Raw genomic sequence first — 15,803 nt, forward strand, 5'->3', positions numbered from 1 at the left:
GCAGGCCCAGCCCCTCCGGGTGGCCAGCCTGCTGCCCCTCCAGTCCCTACCATGCCTGCCTGAGCTGGAGACACTGAATTTCAGCAGCTTCCCATTAAGAGCAGCCTGGACCCCACCTGGCACCAGGAGCACTGCTGGGGTGCATGTGTGGGAGCACCAACCCAACCATGCAGCCCACACCTCCCTGCCTGCTCATCCTCTCCTTCCCTTTTTAGCCCCGTCTCTTACAGGGGAAGCACAAGACAAAACTAAGATGAAGTCACCAAACTGGTTTGGGGAGGGCTGGATACCCAGTGCTGTCTTGGCCTGTGCATCCTCCTAGCTCGGGGGCTTTAAATCCAATCCTTTTGTGTCAAACAGCTCTGGAAAGAGTGTTTTTCACCAGTGAGTGCCAAATACCCATTCAAACCCACTTCTCTTCCAGCCTCCACATCCTTCTGCGACAGGGTGTTGCACATCCCTGGGGCAAAAATCATCCTTGATGTTGCTGCTGCTGGCTGTATGACTGTACTGCTGTTTTACAGCTGGTCCTGGCAGAGCTTCTGGAGTCACGATCCTACATCCCTGGGGTGAACCAAACAAGGGGCTCTGCTCCAGCCTGGCACTGACCTTTGCTATGAATCCAGTCACATGCACCCCATCAATAACTAAATGCAAGATAACAAAATGACCCGTCACAGCCAATTAACATGCTGGGCTTAATCAGCTTGTCAGCTTTCAGGGTGGAAGTGAGGGGCCGGCTCCAGGCCAGAGGGACTGGGGAGAGGCAGGGTGAGGAGCCTGGTGGGTCACAGCCACCCCTGTCTGCTGGCTCCCTCAGCCAAGAGCTAGGAGCAGGAGGCTGATGTGGGTGCCTCCCTGGCAGCACACAAATGTGGCATCATCTCACTGGTGTGTGGACACCCCAGCCCCAGCCAGAGCCAGCAGAGAGGGATGGGCAGCTGCAGGGTAACTGGTGCAGAGACACCCCACGCAGGGCTTTAGCCCCAAGGCAGACCTGCTCATTAGGAGAGCAGCCAGCTACAACTGCCAAACCCAAAAGGGTTCCACTTAAAGCTGGGAGGGATCTCAATGTCTGTCATTGAGTGCCTCTCAATTAATTATCATTCTGCTGATTCTACAATTGAGGCGATTGCTAAGGAGATTAAATCCATCTCTGCCACAAAGCAGATGCTGTTCCCAAGGCCTGATTCACAGTGATTTTCCTTTCCCCATGCCATCCTGCCCTGCTGACTCAGCTGAAGCCCCAGGGTGCTGGGCACACCCTGACCAGCCAGGACTCAGTGGGCTCTGGGGGCAAGGGTGGGATCACTTTGCAGAGATGCTCAGGGGTTAAATGCCACTGTATGCCGAGGGAGGACCTCACTCGGAGGATGCTGGTGTAAATCCAGAGCAGTGCTCATCAGGGAAGCAGCGTGGCCATGAGGAGGCCTGGCCATCCAGGGAGGTGATGTTCACCCCATTCTGCCTGCATCAGCATGGGCAGGCTCAGAGCCGCGCAGCTAGAGCTGCATTTGTGCACCTGAGAGCCCAAACTGAAAGGAAAAATCACAGCTCAGCCTCCAGGCAGGGCTTGGTAAATCCACCATGACTGCAATAAACTCTGCTGATTTGGTGCAAACTTGGAGTAACGCTGCTGGTTTCACTGGAGCCAGCCCAGATTCACAGGAGCAGTACAACAGAGTACAGCCCTGCCCAAGAAAACACAGGCTGCACCTGGCTTGGCTTTGCTCCACTCCACCAGCACTCCTCAGGTCTCTACCAGCACAAGTGAGGGAGGATCTTCTCTGAAAGCCTTTGCAAAGGGTATGACTCCAACAGTTGTTCTCTTAATGATGATCAGGGCCTGTGCATGGCTCCCCTCCAAGCCCATGAGCCCTCCACTCCCTGACCCCAGCTGAAGAGCTGCCCCCCAGTAATAAAAGTGGCCGTTCAGCCACCCATGGACACAAAAAGCACTTAGGAAAGGGGCTGCAGGATCCATCAGCTCCCACTCCCCCAGGTGTCAATTAAATGCCTAAACAAACTGCAAATCTTGTATTTGTAAGTGAGGCAAAGGCAAGAAAGTTATCTTAAATCATTGCTGTGATGGGAGTCTGCCCACCAAGATACACCCGCCCTGAAGAGGACAGTCCCACAGCAAGAGAAATAGGTATATTTGAGGATTGTTTTGACGGTGCCTTGAAGCTTTACTGCTTCCTCCCAAGTGCATCAAAGTGCCCAGCTACAGGACTATGTTGTCATGTGTCCTGGTTTCAGCTGGGATAAATTTTCTTCCTAGTAGCTGACATAGTGCTGTGTTTTGGATTTAGTATGAAAATAATGCTGATAACACACTGATATTTTAGTTGTTGCTAAGTAGTGCTTACACTAGTCAAGGACTTTTTCAGCTTCCCATGCTCTGCCAGGTGCACAAGAAGCTGGGAGGGGGCACAGTCAAGACAGTTGATCCAAACTGACCAAAGGGCTATTCCATACCATATGACGTCATGCTCAGTATATAAACTAGGGAGAGTTGGCCGGGGGGCAGCAATCACTGCTGGGGAACTGGCTGGGTGTCGGTCAGCAGCTGGTGAGCAATTGCATTGTGCATCACTTATTTTGTATATTATTATTATCCCCTCCTTTTCTGTCCTATTAAACTGTCTTTATCTCAACCCATGAATTTTGCTTTTTTTCTGATTCTCTCCCCCATCCCACTGGGGTGGGGAGTGAGTGAATGGCTGTGTGGTGTTTAGCTGCCTACCTGTTTAAACCACAACATCATGTGGTCATCTCCTCACTCCCCTTTTGCTCTAACGCCTGAGAAAAAAAGCCACACTGCATCCTAAGCATTTGGCAGCTTCTTGGTCTGAAGTCAGGGAAGAATTTTCCTTTTATGTCCAGCAAAAACTTCCTGTTTGTGAGGGTTTGTCATAATCCTCCTTGTGCTTCTGCTTTACCTAGGGAGAACCCAGAGCCCTCAAGGGACCAACAGGACAGCTAGAGACAGGCCCAGCCTTATAAGCCACCCAAGCTGAGAGTGCAAGTTTTGCAACCTCTATTTGCTTTTTGCCACGTTTTTTGTATTGCAGCACCACAACGGAGATGGAACAGCACCATCACGACCCTCAGGAGGCATCTCCTTACCACTGCCCATTTCTAGGCACAGAGAAGTCTGGAGGGGGGGTAAGGCTGGGACTGTCTTTAGGGTTGCAGTTTCCTAAGTTCATCTGCAGGCAAACTGGGATTTCTTACGGTGAAACTATTTTAATCTGATCTTACAGGATCCCAGCATACAAAGAAGATGGCTTCCAAGCTTTAAAGCAATCTTCACCCTTGGGGTCCCCCCTCCATTTCGTAGGCTAATTGAAAGTAAAATGCTTTGAATGTGTAGTTGTCAACAAGAACCTGAGCCTGAAACAGGGGCAAGAGCAGTTCGCAATGCATTTGAGTGCCATGACTCAAGTACAGCTCTGATATCACAACATCAGGAATTAAAGACACACTCAGGAGAGAATACCAGTATGAAATGGGCTTGGTCTTGGGGTGCTGCTGTGCTCCTACACCTTCCAGTTGAAGCTGGGGAGAAGCAGGCCCCATGGTTTGTGTTTCCAAGGGGGCTGAGCTGATGAGCAGGGGAACCTCACCTGCCAGCTGCTTTCTCCCCGACTCCAGCGATGCCACATCCTGACACAGCAGGATGCAGTGCTGCAGCTGTGGCCCCACCCAGGAACTTGCACTGAGGCAGCCACATCCCTCACCTGCTCCATCAGCACAATGCGCTGTTCCCCTGCACCTAGACCTAGGCACAGCCAGACAGCACCCTGAGGCGGTACACACTGCACTCTGCAAACTTCATCTATGTCCCTACATGCTCCTTGCACCCCAAACCCTGCTCAGCCCAGGTGCTGCCCGTGCCTTGCCTGCAACCCAGCACCTAGAAGAAAAGTGGCTTCTACCCTAAAACACAAGGGATTTCTACCTTGCCACGGGGCTAGCTGGAAAACCTGAAGAAAGTGCATTTCCCCCAAAGTGTAGGGGAGCATTGTGAAGAGCCAGAGCTATACAGCTTTACAGACGCTAACAGAAGGCGAAAGACCACAGTATGTCCTGCCAGTCCAGATAGAAAGGATACTAAGGCTGCTGGCACTGCTTGGCACCCTGCCATGAGAAATAACTCTTCAAAAATAGAAGCATGCTAATCTCAGGAACCTGCTGGTATTGTCAATGACATTAATGAAGTGTTTTGAAAACCAGAACAAATGCCTTGGCTTTTTGGGGCTGTGCTGCCCCTTGTAATTTTCCACAACAGCTGAGGAATGGTCCAGCAGCAGCAGCATGCTGCTCTTCCTGCCGCTCTGGTCTCCTGCATGGACCCCCCCCAAGAGCAGCAGTGTGGAGTCAGCTCTGCCAGGCTCCCAGCAAGCCTGACACCTGTGCAGGAAAGCCTGGCCAGCCCTCAGCACTCAGGGAAGAAGAGGCTCCCATGAGCAATTTTCTCCATGAAGCAAAACCCACTAAGCATACTCAATGGAAACAGTGCCTGGGGGAGGTGGAAGATCACTGTCTTCCTCTTCCCTCTTGTCTTCAAGCCTTGTCTCAAGCCCCCTCTGGGTTCTTTTTCACTCCCTGAGGTCCCTCCCCAGCTCCTGCCTCCTCCTCCCCACACATCTCCAGCTCTCTTCACCCCAGTCTTTGGTCTCAGACAAACAATGCGATGGTGCACAGCCTGGCAGGGGTCCTGCATTTTATTTACTGAGATGTTACATTGTTTACAATCGTAAGTGGAGGCACTTCAGGACCCTTTCAAATGAAGGAGTACCACACTGAATGCTGACCTGCTTCCTGAGAGCCACCAGATACTCCCCCTCTCCCTGCCTGCTCTGCTTCCCATCGTCTCTTCCCACCTCTCGTCTCCTGCCCAAACAGACCCAAAGGGACCGCTGTGGCTGCCACCCCCTGCCTTACTCCATGCAGCTTCCCAGGCATGCTGTTCTCATGGCCAGATGCTTCCACAGCTACTGTGGGTGGCAACTTCTCCAAGGCTGCTTTTGTTGCTCTTTGGCAGCTAGAGGACCTCCCTCCAACAAGTTGTGGGGAAAAAGGGCAGATGCAACTTTACTTTTTTTCCCTGTCTCTCATTATCCTGACAAATTCATGAGGATATATTGTAGAAATGGGAACAGCCACAGGCAGAGCACAGCTCCATCCACTGTGGCCAGGGCCCACAGGATGGCAAATTTGTCCCTGGCAGAAGGGATCTGAATTTCTGGATGGTATGTGTTGAGCACTGGGCTCAGGCTGGCAGACAGAGAACAGACATGCAGATGACGTGCTGGTCTCTTTCCTTTCTGATCTCTGTGTATCACAGCCTTTAAACACACACACACTCAATCCTAGCTCCACTTCTCAGGCTTTCCAACTGAGGAACAAGCAAGTAGCACTTTGTGAAGGAGAAGGCAGCAGAAGCCAGGGCACTAACTCCTGCAACCTGCCCCTCCCCAGCCCACCGCAGTGCCACAGGCCCCCATGGGGCACTGACCACTCCAGCATGCGGCAAGTCCTGCACCTGCTCATGTTGTACCCAGCATGCTGCTTGCTCAGCACATTGCACATCGACTGAAGTGTCTGTCCATCTCCTCTTCTGCTACTCTTTCTTGGCAGCTTTCTCACCACTTCCCTTGTTACACAGCAATCAGCAATACTTAATTTTCATTGCGTCTGCCAATCATGACATCCACTCTTCTTGTATGCTCAAATCTAGGACAAAGTAGCGCAACCTAAACTCTGCTTTGAATCTCACTTGACTTGTGTTTTTGCCTGGCAGGTATAACAGAAAGTCACCTAGACACCTAGTTTGATCTCACAGGCCAAAATAGTGTTCTCACTACCTACAACTTAAAGCAATTACGGTAGGACCGGCACAAAACTAATGTCTTAAGGTCAGTGCCCCCTCTCCTGGCTGCTGACCAGCAGTGCATGCACAGGCCCTCCCACGTCACAGCCTTCCCGTGGTCATCTTTTCAAACTCCCCTAGAACTACTGGGAAAACCCGACGTGCACTTCAGCCAGCAGCAAAGAGGTTACTGCAGACCCTGGCAGAAAAGCAGCAAGATGGTGTCTCTAAAACTGGATAACACCAGGAGGGTATAAATTTCCAACCCGACCATGTGTCTAACGTAGGCTGAGATGACAATATTATTTGAGCAGAGACCCTGATTCATTGCAGAAGTACCTTAGTGCTGAAGACATTGGATTAATTTGTGCACATAGGGTCAGAGGACACGATAAACTACATAAAAACTCAATAAACTAGTAACATGTATGTTGAGCTCCCACCCCGGTGCAGTAGGTTGGCATCCTCTCCATAGCAATGTGTGCATGACATTAACAGGTTCACACCATCCTCAAGGTCCTGCTGACATGTCGGGTTTTGTTTCAGAACAAAGGTCATCAGGCTGTTCCCACACCCAAAAGCCCCCTGGGCCTAGATGTAAGAAGCAGCCCTCAGTCATCAACACTGCAGTAGAAGATACAACTCAAGGCAAGTACTCAGATGGTCTTCACCCAGAAGGCACTTTCAAGGGAAGCCCAAACTGGCACAGCTTCTTTTAAAAGCAGCACCTGCCTGCCACAGAATTGAATCACATTGCCTCGTCAGCACAAAACACAGAAAAGCATGTTACACCCACTGGACTTTGGCTCCCAAAGCCAGTCTTGCAAAGCAAAACCATCAGCCTAAGTTGGAAGTGTGCATGGCCTTCCCCTGTTACTCACTTGTGTGACGTGATGAAACCAGGGCAATCTGTTATCCTTCCACCAGTTTTTGTGCAAAGTCCCACTGACAATTCTGCTCAGCATTTAGTGCTCAGGCTGCCATCAACTCTAGTGAAAGCACTTCTGAGCAGGTAAGATCACGAAAACAGAGGAGACACATGGGCTTAGAACTGCACGCTCGGCCACTCTGCAGGTGCCAAGTGGCTCTTCAGGTAGGAGAAGGGCGGAGAGTGTGAAAAGCACTTACCTTATTCTTATAAGCTGTCAGATATGTGGCAGTCTTAAAGAAGCTTAGCAGTAAGGGTTTAATGGAACTGATCAAGGAAATCAGAGTGATTTCTGAAAAGGGGAATCTTTTAGCTCTGACAAGCACTTACCAAGTAAGCATCTGAACTCTGGCAGATGCAGCAGACCTGGGAAGATCTGGCTGGCATGTTTGCTGTAACAAAGATGCTGCCTACAGTCCAGAGGACAGAACAGACTCCTAATAAGGCAGTGTTACCTTTGTTTGTTCAAAAAGGAAATGAAGGCAAGGAACAGCTTTGAGTTGCCTCCTGCCAGGCAGAGGAAGCACTAGATGAACAGCTAGTTTTTTAAATAAAACCACAAACTCCTGAGCCATATGCTGTGCTACCAGACAATGTGTTTTATAAAAACTACATCTGGGGACAGAAGCAGCTCTGTGTGAAGAAAGCATTCACACTGTGCCTCTACTGATTACATCACATCTCTGTTAAGCAACTGGTTCAATTAAAATTTTGGATGAAGCTCTTGTAATAGCTGGTCACCAAAAAGTGGGTAGAAAAATCACCAATCAAGATCAGAAAGGCTTGTGCTCCTAACTCAGTTAGGTGCCACTGTTTCTCTCATAAAAATAATACGTGGTGTTGCAGAATGTTAGTTCTCAAAACATTTCTTGCTGCTGCTCCTCCTGGTTGCTGTTGGTCCAAATGACACCACCTATTGCTTTCGGGCTGGCAGAAGCAATCAACTGCTTCATTCTGCTGACTAAAAATAAATCAATACCAGAGAACAAACTAAGACATTGTTAAGGGCAAAGGAGACCAAGGAAGAAACATGAACATTTTGTGAAAGGGTAAGTTAAGTAGGCAAGAAAGTGTGGGTGTGCTGGCTGCAGAGTTATTTGTATTTAACTGGAGGGTCAACCCTCCATGGCTGCCTCACCAGCTCAAAAAAAATACATAGAAGAGAGAAACAAGAGGAGCTGACAGTTTTATGAGAAATTAATGTAAAACTTAGGTGAGGAAAGTTTTTCAGTTTCACTAACCATTCCAACAGCAATTCACCACCAGGAAGCTTGACTGTGTCTTCTGCTGTGTCAGTGAATGTCCAGCTCCAACTTTGTTCATCATGCATTACAGCCAGGCACGGGAACAGACTACTAAGGGAGGCTGTGGGTTCTCCTGCAGAGGCAGCTTCCAAAGGCCTGGCTGGACAAACATCATCTTGAGATGCATTAGACAGGGCTAATCATAGAATATCTCAAGTTGGAAGGGACCCGTAAGGATCATCAAGTCCAACTCCTCACATTGGGGGAAGGGCTGGGCCAGGTCAGCTCATACCTCTTTTCAAAAACAGGCCATTAAAACCCCAACAAATATTCTTATGTCAACACATAACTGATCAGCATCTCAATTCTTCCCTATTTTTAATTTGAATGCAATGAAAATCATTGTGGCAAGACTATAAAATGTGTCTATGGACTGCTTTCTCATAAACATCAGTAGTCCTCCACTTTAAAAGCTGAGGGACATGGGGAGAAATGACACTTAGAAGTCTTTTTCAGAGCTCTTTTGTATAGTTCTTTAATGAGGATTTATTGTGTCATTCTGAAAATACCCAAGTTCAAAATCCTCTAACTTACAGCTTGCTGCTGTGCAATCATAAAGGACAGTTCCTGTTCATAAAAAGTACAGAGCACTTTTTTGTTGTATTTCTGGACAGAAGCATTCCAGCCAGCAAAGAAAAAACAAAAAAAAGGAAAGAAAAAACCCCAACAGAATATCAAATCTAGTAACCAAATACTGTAATTTAAAATTACAGGATGAGATTTTTTTAAGGGTCTTACTGGTATTTATTCCTAAACACTCAGGGTTACTAAAAGTGACACTGCCTACTTACAAAAAACCTACTCACATTGAGGACTACTTCAGGGATTTTTTTTTCCCTCCCCATTCTGAAAGTAGCTGCACAAAATGCTGGCAAATGAGCAACCACCTGCTTGGATTTTGCACCCAGCAGTACAAAAGAAAAATGTTCTTACAAATGTAGGAAAATGTGTTTGGATAGTCACCAAAACCAGTCCAGAAATTGATGAACTAGTGATTTTGGTTATCAACCAACTAGATCTCAAAGCCACCATATCATTAAAATAATCCTCACTAAAACCTCATTAAAATTCCACCTCAATGTATAAGAAATGGGAAAAATTCAATGCAGTTTGTACCACATTTTTTTCCCACATCATTGGGGCTCTCCAAAGAATGGGGAACCTGGAAACAGCTGTTCCCAAAAGGTTGGAATGGGAACGGCAAGATGAAATACGAAGAATTACACTTTTTTCCAAACAGATCCAGTAAGGTATGTATCAATTTGGAAGATAAAGAATAATAAATATTAATTAGCCTTTTAGGAAATCCTCTCATACCCTTTCAGCCATGTAGCAAACACTTCAACTGCAAATCCTCAGGAGTGGTATGAGTAAGCTATAAAGCTATCCAGTGATGTGAGGCAATCTATTTTTCATACCCTTGCCATCTGCCTTTAAAATTTGCACTAGTCTAATCTGAAGATGTTATAGAGAAGAATTCCGATTAACGGACAGGGAGCCTGTCCTTACCCAAAGCCTATTCATCTTTCTCTTCTGTGACAGACAGACTTCAAGTCTCTCTGTGTCCCCCACTGCAGCTGCATGTTCTTCAGACTTTTAACCATCCATATCTGTGAACTTTCTTTTCCCATAATTCTGGATCAGACTGGAAGCTGTGATTTGAGAAGCCTGTCCCTTTTCCCAGCACTGGAAGTCATTCAGCCCTTTCTGGCCAGCTCGAAATAAGGCTCGCTCCAATTCATCCAGCCGAGCCACCAGCACTGATGTGTCCTCATTGTAGGCATTCTGAGAGGAGTCCATGATACGACGAAAACGGCTAATAAATGTCTAAAGAAGATAAGCAGAATTACTGACAGGTAACACAGAGGCTTCTTCAGCTCAAATGCTAGAGGCCTGAGCTTTCAAGACTGAAAAGCCAATGGTATAGGCTCTAGTTCACAACTAGTCAAGGGTCTGCACATAGTGTAGCACCTGCCACCCTTGGATACAAAGACAAACCATTTCCTGCCTGAGCTGGGAGAGTAAGTGCCTGGATGGGAAGCAAGCACGGAATTAGATTTTGGCTGCTTCCTAATGACAGGCTTGAGCAGATCACAGGGTATAACACAATTACGATCTATTCCATCTCACTTCACAAGACATCATTGCTTTAGAGTGGGTGGAATGAATCTCATGCCACAGCAGCTGCTGTAGGAACATACAAGCTGCAACTTGTGAATAGCCTGGAAATTAAGCCAAACCGCTACTGTAAAGCATTCAGTATGCTGAAAAAACACTTAACCACAAAAAAGCTCAAAAAACCCAAATCTACAACTAATAAATAACATTTTAAAAAGCTAAGCAACAAGACATATTTAAGGATTTTTATCTCCCTCCTTATCTTTGCTTTTGGGAATTAAAAAAGGTCAAAACTCTTTGAAAGCTGTGCTTTGTTATTTCAGAAGCTGATTTTAGAATCATCAGAACTGTAGTATTTGAGGGATTTATTTATGGAATAAATATATTATAAATTAATAACTCTCATTTGGGCTTTGTCACCAAATACTGGTACTTCACATTTATAGTTCCTGAGTATTGGGGGGGGGTGGTGGTGGTGTTTTGTTTATTTTTGAAGTCAGCACAACTCCCCTTGTTTGCTTTTACTAAAGAGAAAGCATGCTTTGATTTTTCTGTCAACAAGTTATGTGTACTAATGTGGCTTGTTTCTCAAGATGTCCATTAGCAGAAAGAGACAAGACAAGGAAAGGTGTGGTCACGCCCTCAATGCAGAAAGCAAGCTTTCAGTGGACAACTCCAAGAAAGGAGCAGCGCTTTAAAGCCTCTCTCCATCAGCCTTCATTTAAAGAATAGAGAAAGAAAAAAGTAAAAGGAGGGAAAAAAGCCAATAGCAACCATCCCAGACTACTTAGAGAGCTGGTTGAAGAAATCTCAGAGCTGTTAGTGGTTATATTTAAAAGTTCAAGGAGCACAGAAATCCAGAAACTGGGAAAGATGGCATCTATCTTAAAAGAGAAAGGGGAGATGGAGAGGGAGGAAGGAAGAGCCAGGGATTTATAAATCTATCAGTATCAATTCCTGGAAACATACTGGAACAGATAAACTATACCTAAACTTCTGCAAGAAAATAGAGAGAAGAGTAACAGCCAACATGGACTTGCCAAGAAGAAACTTTGAGAGATCAGCCTGGTTTCCTATTATGGCAGGATGCTAGGCCTTACAAAGGGAGGAAAAGCAGTACATAGATATCTGTCATGGGGCATTCTTCCAAGATTTAGCTAAACTGCCCACAGGTGGTCAGTAAAGACAATTACACATAGCTCCTGTCAGGAGGGAAGAACATATTGAGTGGAGTTCAACAGGGATCTATGTGGAACTGAGTACTGTTGGATATATTAATTTTTAAGCTTACTAAAGGAACAGAAGTTATGCTTATTAAACTAGCAAACAATATGCAGAAGGATGCTTGCAAGCATGTTGGGGAGCAGAACTCTTAATTCATAATGCTCCTGACAAATTAGAAAGATGGTGTGAAAACAATAGGATGTAGTTCAGCTGGGACTAACGTAAGGTTTTACATTAAGGCAGAAATAAGGAGCCATACAAATGCAGGAAGAGGAATGATTTTCTGCGTATGCAATCTGTACCATCTTACTGTGGACTGCAAACCAAACGTGTATCAATGTCACTCTATTGTGAAAAACAAGATGCTGCATCATGATGAGTGAAGAGCATCATGGCCTACAAAATTCACTAAGTAATCTTTTTGTTTTCATCAGCGCAAGTCCTGAGCAGGAGACTGTATGCTGTTCAGGGCACTGCACATCACAGTGGATGCAGATCAACTGGAAAGATACCAGCAGTGCACAATACGGACAATCAGAGGTTAGAAAGAATGACCCACAAAGAGATACCAAATGAATTCAGACTGTGGCAGGAAAGAAGAGAATAATCTGCCCTCAGTGTTTACTTTGTATGAGACAAACAGAACAAAGCTTGTATTGCTGCAAAGGAGCTTTAGTTTAGATGTTAGAGGAAACCTTCTAAGATTAGGGTGGCAAAGCACTGAAACAGACTGCTCAGAGCAGTGTGAAGTCTCATCATTACAGAGCTTTAAAAATAGGGTAAAAAAATAGAAATAATAGAGGGTGAATTAATTCTGCCTTGCAGCACGGGCACGATTAAATAATCTTACATCTCTAGTCCTGTTTTACAGGCTTTTATGAAATACCATATTTACAGTGTGGAAACTCCAAGCTAAAATTACAGTCCTGGATGCATACTTGAGGCTTCCACCACTAGACTGTGCAGTTGCCAAAAGGGCCATCCTACAGCTTGATCTAAAAAAATCCATATTCAATCCAGAAATCATTTGGATTAAACCAGGATATTTTTTCTGAAGAGTGCTGAACAGTTAGGAACAAGAGGAAGATGGAAAAATGTAAAACCAAATTTCAAGACTTAGTTCAGATACTTGCCTGCAGGATAGTCTGAGCTATCTCAGGATTCTCTGGATTGTCAAAATTCAGGACCTGGGAGCCAAATCTATAGTAGTATGGCCCCATTTTATGCAGATCAACAACATTGGCATCAGCGCTGAACACTGTCCTCCAGGCTTCCTTGTAAATCTTTGGCAATTCCACAGAAATTATTCTTCTTTTGCTGTCATGTAGACCTTTAGCAAGCCACAGAGGTATTTCCAGCTTTGATCCCTGCATGAATGAGAAAAAACAAAACTTGTCCTTGCCATGAAAACAGACGTAAAGCAACCCCAAAGACAGACAGTGAACTTTATTAACGAAGATCTAATATTACAAAAAGTCAATTTCATTTTCAGAACAGTCTACTGTAATCATAATATAAAACAGACACACTTTAGAGGCATTATTACTGCAAGACTCTGAAAGCAGATTTTTTTTTTAATTTATGTTGTATAATCCAATAATTATTAAAAACCAGGATTATGAAACACCAGGGAAAAAAACCGATGCAAAATGCATACAACAGAAGTAAAAATAACTTCTAAAAGTAGCTAGAAGCTAAAATTTCCTTGCAGTGACTCCAAAAATAGAGGGCCGCTGGGGCCTGGGACGCGCGAGATACCCGCGGCGCGGCAGCGAGCCCACGGGCCCTAGGGCTCACGCAGGAACAGGAGCGACGCCGCCACGGCGGGCACGCTCTGCCCCGGGCAGCGCCTGCCGAGGCACGGGAGGGAGGCGCGCACCTACAGCTCCCAGCGTCCCCCGCGCCTCCGCGCCAGCTGGCCACCCCATCCCGCCCCGCGCCGTGGCTGCTGGGAGTTGTAGTTCTTCCTTCTCCACCCGCCGGTTACCTCAGGGATCGAGTCGCCAGTGCCGGCCCCCTGGCCCAGCGCGAAGGCCAGGCGCGGCAGGGTGCTCTCGGCGCGGCCCGGCACCTTCTCCTGCGACATCAGGATGTCGTCCAGCGACAGGAAGTTCTCTTCCAGGCCCAGCCCGGGGCCCACAGGGAAATACGCCTCGGACATGGCCGGGCGAGCAGGCAACGGAGCGGCGCCGACGCCGGCGCCGGTACCTCAAGGCTCCCGCGGCGGCTCCCGCGCAGCCAGTCAAGCCCCTCCCGCCGCAGCCGGACAGCGCGCCGCTGCGCATGCGCCGTGGCACCGCCCGTCACTGCATTTCCACCCTGTGCCCGGCGGTGGGGTTTGCGTAGGCTCGGTGGCCCGGCGGGGCCTGGCGGCGGGGTTCTCCCTCGCAGCTGCACTGGCGCTGAGGCGGGTACCCTCGCGACCGCGCTGGGCCTGCCGCCTGGCGGCCCCAGGGCCCGGGCAGGCGCGCTGCCGAGCCAAGGGGAGGCCAGGCCTCAGGCCGCGGCAGCGGCTGCGAGGTGCCGAGCCCCAGGCCTGGCGCAGCCTTGTCCTGCCCATGCTGACGTTCCCTCCATGCAGCACGATGGCGGGTGTCCAGCGCCAGCAGTCTTTATAGCAAGGGACGGGTGTGGCAGCGGCTCCACCTTGCTTTCAGAGTGGGCCCTGGGCAGTTCCTTGCAGCTGCCATCCCCCTGGCATGCCAGCCTCCGCCTTGCAAGGCAGACCTCCAGAAAAGGGGTATCTCAAAGGCGTATCTTATCTAAATGCACGCACCAGGCTGAATTTGCAGCAGCGCAACCTGGGTGGTTGTTCCTTGACAACAGCATGCTCAGGTCATGGCCAGCGCTGCTGGCTGACAAAGTCCTGGTCCTCCAGGCAGAGCAGCAGTAAGGACCTGCTGGCCCACTACCTTGTCTGGCCCCTGAGAACAACTCTTCTGGCAGGCAGAGGGATTGCCTGTGGCTTAAATACATTTATCTGAACCTACAAGTTAGCTGTATGAAAAGCCAAGCAAATCATAGAATCATAGAATGCTTTGGGTTGGAAGGGCCCTTTAGAGATCATCTAGCCCAACCCCCCTGCAGTGAGCAGGGACACCTTTAACTAGATCAGGTTGCTCAGAGCCCCATCCAACCTGATCTTGAATGTTTCTAGGGATGGGGCCTCCACTACCTCTCTGGGCAACATGTTCCAGTGCCTCACCACCCTCATTGTAAAAAATTTTTGAAGTCTAAATCTAACACCCTTTAGTTTAAAACCATTACTCCTTGTCCTGTCACAACAGGCCTTACTAAAAAGATTGTCCCCATTTTTCCTACAGGCCCCCTTTAAGTACCGAAAGGCCTCAATAAGGTCTCCCCGCAGCCTTTTCCAGGCTGAACAACCCCAACTCTCTCAGCCTGTCCTCGTAGGAGAGGCGCTCCAGCCCTTGGATCATTTTTGTGGCCCTCTTCTGGACCTGCTCCAAACAGGTCCATGTCTTTCTTGTGCTGAGGGCTCCAGAGCTGGATGCAGTACTCCAGGGGAGGTCTCACCACAGCAGAGCAGAGCAGCAGAATCACCTCCCTCAACCTGCTGGCCATGCTTCTTTTGATACAGCCCAGGATACAGTTGGCTTTCTGGGCTGCAAGCGCACATTGTTGGCTCATGTTCAGCTTTTCATCCACCAGTACCCCCAAGTCCTTCTCCGCAGCAGGGCTGCTCTCAATCCCTTTATCCCCAAGCCTGTGTTGATATTGGGGCATATGCTGCTCATGTGGTTAATTATCCCCATGTTTCTTTTTGGCAGTTAAGGGCATGGGTCATCTTGCAGAGTACAAAATCAGACTGAGTGATGTGGCTGTGCTGAGTAGGCAGAAGTTGGTATTAATGAGCTGTGTATACCATGGATTTCAAAGTGAGGCTACATCCCAAAGTAATTTATTTTAGTGCTATAAAATAAGTACTGAGTCATATTTTGATGGCAGAATCAAATACCTTGTGCTAAATTCTAGGTTAGATTGTATAAGCATAAAAACAGTGGTTACCCCCATTTTTATCTGAATTTTACTTCATACTAGAACCTGACCTTGTGCTTTTCTTTTCTCATTGTTTTATTGTTTCAAATTAGTTCAGTTTTCATCACATTCAAGTTTTCTTGCTATTCCTTAAGCTGTATATGCTAAAAACATTACTCTTTCTATATACAGTGGTCTATAAAAAAAAGTTAAGTAATCTAATAAATATTTCAGTCTTTGTTCTGCTAAGGAAGAAAACCAAACAATTGAGCAGGGTTGAAACTCAGAGACCTGGCAATGTTCTTGAAAAATAATGACAGAGTTATTTATGGGGGCTTTGATGATTTGTTTA

General features: G+C 47.4%; 1 protein-coding gene across 2 annotated transcripts; it reads right to left on the reverse strand.

Annotated features, from left to right (window-relative positions):
* Window positions 1-8,385: 8,385 nt before the first annotated feature.
* GINS3 (GINS complex subunit 3) lies at window positions 8,386-13,613 on the reverse strand. 2 transcript variants are annotated; one of them, XM_075715355.1, is made up of 3 exons: window positions 13,440-13,613; window positions 12,586-12,819; window positions 8,386-9,937 (listed from the first exon to the last, which is right to left on the reverse strand). In XM_075715355.1, exons 1-3 carry the CDS (start codon window positions 13,611-13,613, stop codon window positions 9,707-9,709), a joined length of 639 nt encoding a protein of 212 aa, XP_075571470.1. In that variant the 3' UTR covers window positions 8,386-9,706. The 2 variants fall into 2 exon arrangements, with proteins under 2 accessions (XP_075571470.1, XP_075571471.1); XM_075715356.1 differs by lacking the exon at window positions 12,586-12,819.
* Window positions 13,614-15,803: the final 2,190 nt, after the last annotated feature.

Source organism: Pelecanus crispus, chromosome 8 (assembly GCF_030463565.1).
Source record: "Pelecanus crispus isolate bPelCri1 chromosome 8, bPelCri1.pri, whole genome shotgun sequence".
NCBI classification, from domain to species: domain Eukaryota; kingdom Metazoa; phylum Chordata; class Aves; order Pelecaniformes; family Pelecanidae; genus Pelecanus; species Pelecanus crispus.

Bases quoted from the DNA above. Each gene is read 5' to 3' on its own strand.
- GINS3 (XM_075715355.1), bottom strand. From the start codon at position 13,613: ATGTCCGAGGCGTATTTCCCTGTGGGCCCCGGGCTGGGCCTGGAAGAG. The intron at 12,820-13,439 runs GTAACCGGCGGG...TCATTCATGCAG, and splicing joins CTGGCGACTCGATCCCTGAG to GGATCAAAGCTGGAAATACC. The intron at 9,938-12,585 runs GCAAGTATCTGA...TATCTTCTTTAG, and splicing joins TAGCTCAGACTATCCTGCAG to ACATTTATTAGCCGTTTTCG.